This window comes from Seriola dumerili, unplaced genomic scaffold (genome assembly GCF_002260705.1).
Source record: "Seriola dumerili isolate Sdu_G_001 unplaced genomic scaffold, Sdu_1.0 BDQW01000104.1, whole genome shotgun sequence".
Taxonomy (NCBI): Eukaryota; Metazoa; Chordata; class Actinopteri; order Carangiformes; family Carangidae; genus Seriola; species Seriola dumerili.
Genome location: NW_019174359.1, coordinates 862,648 through 872,152, shown reverse-complemented (window position 1 = coordinate 872,152; position 9,505 = coordinate 862,648). Strand labels below are relative to the sequence as shown.

The following is a 9,505-nucleotide window of genomic DNA, read 5'->3' as shown; positions in this document are numbered from 1 at the left end:
TAAAAAATCATAGTATAGTAAGGCACAAAAAGTCATAGTATAGTAAGGCACAAAAAGTCATAAAAACGCCATAGTATAATAAGGTATAAAATTGTCATAGTATAGTAAGGCATAAAAAGTCACAAAAACGTCACAGTATAGTAATGAATAAAAAGTCATAAATACGACATAGTATAGTAAGGCATGAAAACTTCATAGTATAATAAGGCATAAAAAGTCATAGTATAGTAAGGCATAAAAAATCATAAAAACGTCATAGTATTGTAAGGCATAAAAAGTCATAAATACGACATAGTATAGTACGGCATGAAAACTTCATAGTATAGTAAGGCACAAAAACATCATAGTATAGTAAGGCATAAAAAATCATAGTATAGTAAGGCACAAAAAGTCATAGTATAGTAAGGCACAAAAAGTCATAAAAACGCCATAGTATAATAAGGTATAAAATTGTCATAGTATAGTAAGGCATAAAAAGTCACAAAAACGTCACAGTATAGTAATGAATAAAAAGTCATAAATACGACATAGTATAGTAAGGCATGAAAACTTCATAGTATAGTAAGGCACAAAAACGTCATACTATAATAAGGCATAAAAAGTCATAGTATAGTAAGGCATAAAAAGTCATAAAAACGTCATAGTATAGTAAGGCATAAAAAGTCATAGTATAGTAAGGCATAAAAACGTCATTGTATAGTAAGGCATAAAAAGTCATAAAAACGTCACATAGTATAGTAAGGCATAAAAAGTCATAGTATAGTAAGGCATAAAAAGTCATAAACACGTTATTGTATAGTAAGGCATAAAAAGTCATAGTATAGTAAGGCATAAAAAGTCATGTTATAGTAAGGCATAAAAAGTCATTAAAACGACATAGTATATTAAGGCATAAAAAATCATAGTATAGTAAGGCATAAAAAGTCATAGTATAATAAGTCATAAAATGTCAAAAAACATCATAGTACAGAAAGGCATAAAAATGTCACAGTAAGGCATAAAAATATGAAAAAACGTCATAGTATAGTAAGACATAAAACATCATAGTATATCAANATAAAAAGTCATAGTATAGTAAGGCATAAAAAGTCATGTTATAGTAAGGCATAAAAAGTCATTAAAACGACATAGTATATTAAGGCATAAAAAATCATAGTATAGTAAGGCATAAAAAGTCATAGTATAATAAGTCATAAAATGTCAAAAAACATCATAGTACAGAAAGGCATAAAAATGTCACAGTAAGGCATAAAAATATGAAAAAACGTCATAGTATAGTAAGACATAAAACATCATAGTATATCAAGGTATAAAAACGTCATATAAAAATTATATAATAGTAAGTAATGAAAATGCCAAAAAAACATCATAGTATAGTCAGGCATAAAAATGTCACACTATAGTAAGGCATAAAAAGTAAAAAAAATGTAATAGTATAGTAAGGCATAAAAACGTCATATAAAAATTATATAATAGTGAGTCATAAAAATGTAAAAAAAAACTTCATAGTATATTTAGGCATAATTATTTCAAAAAACTTCATAGTATTAAGGCATAAATATGTCAAAAACATCATGGTATAGTCAGGAATTAAAATACCAAAAATTTCATAGTATAGTAAGTCAAAAAACGTCATAGTATAGTCAGGCATCAAAATGAGAAAAAACGTCATAGTATAGTAAGACAGAAAAAGTCATAGTATAGTAAGGAATAAAAATGAGAAAAAACGTCATAGTATCGTAAGTACAGTAAGGCCGTGGAATTACATGACTAGCACATTAGCTAACATTCTAACCAGAGGCTAGCATGGTAGTCTGGTCTGGACCACACTCATTACTACAGGGGGCTCTGGAGGTCACATCTGAAATGACTCCAGGTCTGAAAATAAATTTCATGGTTTATAGAAACACTGGAGAAAGTTTCATGTTTTAGTCATTAAATGCACAATACTTCCATATATAAGCTTATCTGCTGCAGTAATATACTGAAAGAGTGTTAATTTTTCTGAACAGGGGGACAGAAGCCTCCTTAGAGTTTGAGAAAGTCACCAGCTCTTATTGGTTTTTGGGCTTAAAGTGAGAAGCAAAAAATCTTTAAATTAACAGCAATAAAAGTAACAAACAGTGAGGTTGGTTGTGTAGTTTTTATTTTTCCAATGAGTTTTTCTTTACTGTGACCAAGAATTCCTTGTTACACAACTGCTCAAGGGTGATGACGTGTTGCAATAAAAGCAGATGTCTGATTAATGGGATGATAAAGATTCATCGTCTTGTTTTTATTCACTGTGGTTTGCATTAACCTGTTGTAACATGAGCCGTGTATTAAAACCACCTGACTGTCCTTTAACAAAGATGACTCACTCAGAAACCACAGGATGTTATTTCAGTATATGGAAGATTCAAGTTTAAGTGCTGTGCTTTTCCTCACTGTAGTTGTAATAAAAAAATGTTGCTTTTAGCTCAGCATAATTTCAAACTGTTATTTTTACATGTAGACTTTGAGCAAAAGTCTACAGAAACTGTTGTTCAGAGGGAATAAAAATACATTAACAGCCAGACTACTTTTGAAACAGTGGAGGGGAACTGGTAAGAGTTACTCACCTTGATGGCGACCAGCATCTTGTCGCTGTCGGGGCTCAGGTTGGCACACTCTGCCAGGTAGACTTTGCCAAACGCTCCTTCACCCAGCTCCCACTTCAACACAATGTCCTGTCGTTTAATATGCTGGACACCTGATTATTAGATACAGAAAAGTTCTGAAAATCTGGGTGAAAACATCTGGGAATAAAAGTTAAGCATATTTGATCAAGATTTAACCACTTTAGTTCTTAATACTTTGCCTTTCTTTTTTACTTATTGTCAGGCAAATAGAAATATTAGAGAAATTAATGAACAAATAACCAACAAGAATGACCTAAACACCCCACATAAAAAATAAAAACACCAAAAATCAAGACATTGAAATTTCATAAATTTTTTTCTGTGTGGATTCACTAACAAACTACCAAACATCAGCAGAGCGCAAACAAGGTAAGCAATAAGACTCACACATGTCTTTGTCCTTTATGATGCCGCAGAAGTACTGTGGATTCTCTACAAAGCTGGATAAACCAGAGTCTTCATCTGAGGAAGGCGGGCTGGTTCCAAAGTTCATGAAACGAAGTGACACGGCCAGGTCATCCTCTGTACCCAAAACTGATGAACCTAATGAAATGGGGAGGGAAGCAAACAAGTAAAACTGAGAGATATGTAACACCTAATCAGTCTCTAACCATTTGTGATTACAATGGCCCATCAAAAGGAGTAATTCAGAACCCATTTTTCCCCCTTTGAGGAATCGACGCTTTCCGCCACAAACTTGGTTGCACATTTGCTGGTACCATGGTGACAGATGATGACAAGCCCTAATAATCACCATCATCAGCCACGCAGCAATCAGGCCACATTGAACTGGAAAAATGACCATACAGCAAGCCTGAATGGTTAGCAACTCCTGACTACAGTGCGTATTAAAAGCCAAACAAGTGGGGCCCAAATTGTAAAACCCCACTCAGCAAGGCAAACCACAGAACCCCCAGAGTCCAACATGGTAGAAAATGGAACAACAAAGAGAGAGCACAGAGGCAATGGAGGGAAGGAAACAGGGAGCAGGGTCCACTTAGGCAATCAGGCCCACTTAGGCACTTTGAGAGTGAGAAGGGTAGATGTGTGTGTGTGTGTGTGTGTGTGTGTGTGTGTGTGTGTGTGTGTGTGTGTGTGTGTGTGTGTGTGTGTGTGTTAGGGGGTGGGGTCCAAGTAGAGCTATATCACGTCTAGCTGTTCTACCATCCATCCATCCATCTTCTTTAATAGCCCTCACCACGTGGCGGTGGCCAAGGGAGGTTTCTGCCGCCGTTCTCGTGCAGTAATTAAGGCACTTTAGCCTGGCCGACACAGCGGCTGCCTGTGTGCAAAGTTACAGCTCAGTGGAAATCCTATATTAGCCAGTCTCTTCTATGCTTTACCTTCAGAGAGCCTGACAGAATCCATCTGTGACTTGAAACAATAATTTAGGAGAACGCTTTATTATGGCTCACTCCTGTTCAAATCTGCATTTTCAGATGTGGCTCTGGGCTGAGACAACTTCAACAACAGCAACAGCGACAGACAGATATGGAAACTGAATTATAGAAGTGAAGATGCTGAAAGTCACGTTGCATCAGTCGTCTGCAATAATGGATTTCTCAAAAACTTACTTTAACTCCAAACCTGTTGGCTCAAAGTAATCAGAGTCAATGCAAGATTGAGTGACACGTTTAAGGAATAGTTTGACATTTGGGGAAATATGTTTATTTGCTTTCTTGCTGAGAGTTAGATGAGATGATCGATACCACTCTCATGTCTGTGTGTTAACTATGGAGCTAGAACTGGGAGTCGATTCACTTATGATTCATCAGACAGAGAGCTGTAAGAGTATTTCATAATAACTACCAAACTGTAATGTACGTTCCTCTCCAGACATGTTTTGATTAACATTTTGTTTAACATGGTTTTCCCACATAAAAAGTGAGAAGAAAATCAAAAACTGGCTGAAAACACATCTACGTTTCCTCATTGAGAAACCTGAATCAGGCCTTGCCCCCCACCCACCACCACTGCTTGCACTAGGTTGACAGGTGAAAGAGCAGAGTATCAATATGATTAGTGGGGGAAACATCGGAGAGACTAAGACTGTTTGAGCCTCATCCAGACTCAGAAGTTGTTGAGTGAGGAGTTTATTGTGCACCAAAATCAGCAACTAGAAGATGTATCTGAACGGTTAGCATAGTTCGCATTTTTGATTCGTTTGTTAACTTGTAACTGGCAGTGACTGACACCGTGCTAGTGGTTGTGCTAATGCAAACTTTCTCTCTCTGTACTGACAAGGTTTTTGGTTTAGTTTGCCCTCCTTCGTCCCCACAAGTTGACCGGATTGGTTGCTTAGGTTATAAGATGTATGAATCTCTGGCTGTCTGAATCCCTTTTTATGAGACACGGAGTCATTGGTTCACTGCAGTTCCAAGGTGGAAACAAACAGTCATGGCGTTGACTGATTATTTCGCTCATGATTTGTTTGTATTATACAAAAAAACATGATATGGATGTTAACAAGTTTAAACACTTGATTTCCATCAGAGGGGGTCTCTAAATAAGGATCCAATGGGTAAAAGCTGTTCCTTTAGCTGCTTTGCAGTTCAACACTTATTCGCTTTCTTGTCGAGGAATACACACCACTGGAAGTTATGTGTTGCAATTAGTTCTCTGCCAGGTCAGTGACTTCCTAAAACAACAACTTCTCATTTTCACAATTTGATTGTATTTAACAAACAAGATGTAACATGTTGATTATTGAGCTTCAGAGATGAATACAAACTTACGGTGTATGCCAAACTTGGAATGCTGGCCACACTTGTTAATGACCAAAACCATGATGAGAAGAAAAGTGCAGGCAAACACAGCAAGACCCACAGCCACAGACACCTGTCCAAACAAAGACGTGCAGATTTGTAGTTATACTCATTATATTGTTGATACAGTAGTCATTACATTTGCATTAGCAATGACGAATCGCGTACGTACCACAAACACTCGGCTCTCTGGGTTCTCTGTGACGTCCATGTCTGATTTGTTTGTAGGAACTGAGGGGTAGAAATGAGATTTGTTAAAGAAAAAACTTCACATCAAATCCATGCAGTTCTGAGAAGACACACTGGAGATGTTGAGGAGAATCAAAATCAATCAAAGACTTACTTGGATCCACAAGGACTGGCATGTGGGAAGTGAGAGCACAAACACTTTTATGAGCACACAGTGAACAGATCCAATGATGCAGCCTGTGCTATCCAAGGCTGCACTGACTATTTAGCGACGTGTCAAGCATTCACATACAACCTCTTTCAATATTAAACCCTGAGCAGTGAAGGTCTGATAAAGACTGGAGCTATGGTACACCGTCTGTGTATCCATAATGTAAATTATTCCCAAGCACCACTCCAATTATTATCGCAGTGTCAGGTATCTAGTATTCTACCTCTTAACTGCTTCGCCTCCTCAGCGTACATACTATATAATAAATGCATAATATAATTCAGTTTAATATTCAATGACACCTTGTACAACCTATGGTTAATTTTTATTTAAGCAAATAAATCATTTTAAGAATTAATGAAAGATTAAGTGACACATTAAAGGAATAGTTCAACATTTTGGGAGATATGCTTATTTGCTTTCTTGCAGAGAGTTAGACGAGAATATCTAAACCGTTCTCATGTTTGTACATTAAATATGGAGCTAAAACTAGGAGTTGATTTGTTTTTGACAGACACTGAAAATGTTTTGTAAATGGAAAAACTTGTGCTTGTGTGTGGAGTTACTGCCTCTCCACATGGCTCCATAACCAAAGCTATAAACATATTAAACTTATATATTAAACACACTGGTTCATATACTGTTTATTCAATTGAGTTTTCAGGCGTCAGCATCACTGATTTTGATTTTTTGGATGTGAATATTAGTGTGCATATGCACAGATCATGAGGAAGGATCCTGTTGCTTCTCGTTTCTTATCTGGGCACTAATTGTGAATTCTCCAGTAAAAACTCTTCTTGTTGGTTGGTTGGTTGGTTTGTGAATAAAGATTCATGTGTACCTTCTCAGTATGATGCACCACTTTAATTGAGGGGGCAAAAAATAGAAGCTAATGTTTAGGTCATTAGTAATCAGTGAGTAGATAGTAATCAGGAATGACTCATTAAGAAAGTGGTTAGTATGTTGATAAGAACTAATCATTACATAATGTTTCATATGCAGTCCTCATTGGAGAGGAACTAGTTATCAGGGATTCGTCAATAATCAGGTCATTTCTGATTCGTTCCTTACTCATTTCTTTGTAGTGACTGTATGTTGAGGACCTTACTGTGAAGTGTCACCAATGAATCAGCTTATTGTTTCATCACTGGGCCACACAGTGTTAAAATGATGAAATATTCAGAATGATCTCTCCTGTAGCTGCCCTAATGGCCTCCTCTGTTTGTTATGGTGCGCTGCTCGGAAAAAAACATCCTGCAGTTACAAAACAATTTCAGGAACTTACCAGGAATGATCCCCTCAGGATCGAGCGGGTCGAAGGGGTTGTCCATAAACATCCCAGTGGCAGTGGCCTCATCCCTTCCCAGTTTGTTCTCCACGATCAAAGTGTAGTAGCCATTGTTGATGTGGGTGGGCTTGTTGAGGAAGAGACAACCGTGTTTCACTGATCCGTCAGATGAGTCAGGGATAAACTGGGTGTACGTGTAGGCAGTCTCATTCAGTAATTTGCCATTGTACAGCCAGGTGAAGCTTGGTTCAGGGTTGCCATCCACGGCAAAGGGGAAACACCAGAAATGCTGCTGCACAGCGTCTCTCAGGAAGACGATTTTGACTGGAACTGTTGGGAGATGACAGATTTGAGAATTCAGGGGTGGTTAGAGAAGAAGTAAACTGTAACTTTCATTACTCATCCACAAGCTGAGCTGCTATCCTGTTACTGAAGAGTCAACTAAGGAAATGACGCTTATTCGCTTTTTGCCGAGAGTTCAATGAGATGATTAATACCACTCATGTCAATCCATTAAATAAAAGACGACAGACAGCAGTTAGCTTAGTTTATCAGAAACACTGAAGAACAGGGGGAAGCTACCATCCTGTGTCCAATAAAGCTTTAAAGCTTTCCTCATGTTTCAAGTCTTTGTACTAAGGTATCTTCTCATCTAACTCTTAGCTGGAGCTGCAACAATTTTAATGATTATTAGTTTCAGGTGTTTTTTTTAAGTAAAATTCCAAATATTCTCCGTTTCCAGGTTCATCAATATGACAATTAGCTTTTTTGTCTGTTTCATATCTTTGTTTTGGGGTTGGAGGGACAAAAACAGGATGTTCGAAGATGTTACTTTGGGCTATCAAGAGCATTTTTGTCATGATTTTTGAGACTGCATGGACCATATAAATTTCAGATTAACTGATCATTTTTAATTGCAGTCACAATCTCGCCAATAAAGTAATAAAGTGTATTTCCAAAAATGTTGAATTATTGCTTTGAGAGTGGAATATCATTATGTAACTGCATCCAAAAACTGACTTAAGTAAAAGTATATAGTTTTAGCAATAAACTGTACCAAAGTATCAAAAGTAAAAGTGAATATTATGCAGAATGGCCCATGTCAGTGTTATGTTATTATATGATTGATGTATTAATATGTGGTACGTTAATGTTGTAAATTAAACTGCTGGAGATGAAGCTTATTTTAACTAGCTTTTGGTAGATTCATCCAAAACATGAGCGAAATTTGAATCCAAAAATGACCTGTTAACTATAACTGTCAGATAAATGTGGTAAAGTAAAGTGGAAATATAAAGCAGCATAAAATGAAAATACTTAACTACATTACAAGTCCCTCACAGTCGTACATTACCGGGGTAAATGCACTTAGTTACTTTCCACCACTGATAATTACCAATACGTCAATTAATAATTACAGAGAAGCTCAAATGCACAAGCCTTTATGTCACAATTTTATGCTGAATGTGCACCTTGATCATACTGTATATGACATAAAGGTGAGTCAAGTGCCCTGTAGGTTCCTTGTGAGTTTCCATGAATCAATGTTCTCCATCTGCACTGCAAACCTATCCTGACCTGAAATGAATAATGAATCCTGGTCATCGTCGTGCCCCTGACCACAAAAGCTACCTGGAAGCTCAGCTGGACATGAAGTTACAGGAAACGGCCTCGCTTAGATCGAACAGGACTCTGGAGTGCAGAGACCCCTCATTCTGCTGCTCTTAACCCATGACCCAGCCTCAGGAAGTGCTGTGCTAAGGGGATACTGAGGCATATGTCTCTTTACTCAGTGCTAAAGTCTGTTACACTGAGTGAAAATTAGTGCTATTTATCACATTTAACTAATCATCCATTAGCGACCTCTACTAATCTTACACAAGCGATTTCACTGCAGGGGTTAAAAGGAAGGCTAGAATTATGTTTAATGAGCCTGCCTCTCAGACTTCACTGCAGAATTAGACAATGACTTTTTTTTTTTTTTATAAATGTGGCAAAAACACAAAATGATTCCTGACATCTTCCAGGCGGATTCGTAGTTAATCAGAACATTTGCGATGATAAAAATTATGGTCTGAATTCACCTTTAAACTTGCGACACTGCGAAATACAGAATTTAGAAAAAGCTCCTCTATGAAGAGGAAGCTACACGAGTACCATGAATCAATGGCACAGAGAGCCACTCAGCAGTAAACACCCACTGTTCTGAGAGGTAATTAAGAGTAATTAAAGGGCTAGCGGTTAACGAGTGTCCGTCCACCAGGGGGGCTGATGTTGATAGATTAGCTGCACTAACGCATTTAGAGACTGCCAATCACTGCGGATGAAGCGGTTTTCCGGAGTAGGAGGGAAAAGTCCATTAGCACAGGCTCAAATCAGATATTCGCGCGGG

The 9,505-nt window shown here is 37.4% G+C and overlaps 1 protein-coding gene across 1 annotated transcript in view; it reads right to left on the bottom strand.

Moving 5' to 3' along the window:
• ntrk1 (neurotrophic receptor tyrosine kinase 1) overlaps positions 1 to 9,505 on the bottom strand; it is a 47,131-nt gene that overhangs the window by 21,315 nt on the left and 16,311 nt on the right. Inside the window, exons 8-13 of the mRNA XM_022746383.1 lie at positions 7,111 to 7,443; positions 5,769 to 5,783; positions 5,598 to 5,656; positions 5,396 to 5,498; positions 3,048 to 3,203; positions 2,601 to 2,731 (exon numbers count right to left, since the gene is read on the bottom strand). Of these exons, the coding sequence (XP_022602104.1) occupies positions 2,601 to 2,731; positions 3,048 to 3,203; positions 5,396 to 5,498; positions 5,598 to 5,656; positions 5,769 to 5,783; positions 7,111 to 7,443 (797 nt within the window). The remainder of the gene's footprint in view (positions 1 to 2,600; positions 2,732 to 3,047; positions 3,204 to 5,395; positions 5,499 to 5,597; positions 5,657 to 5,768; positions 5,784 to 7,110; positions 7,444 to 9,505) is intronic.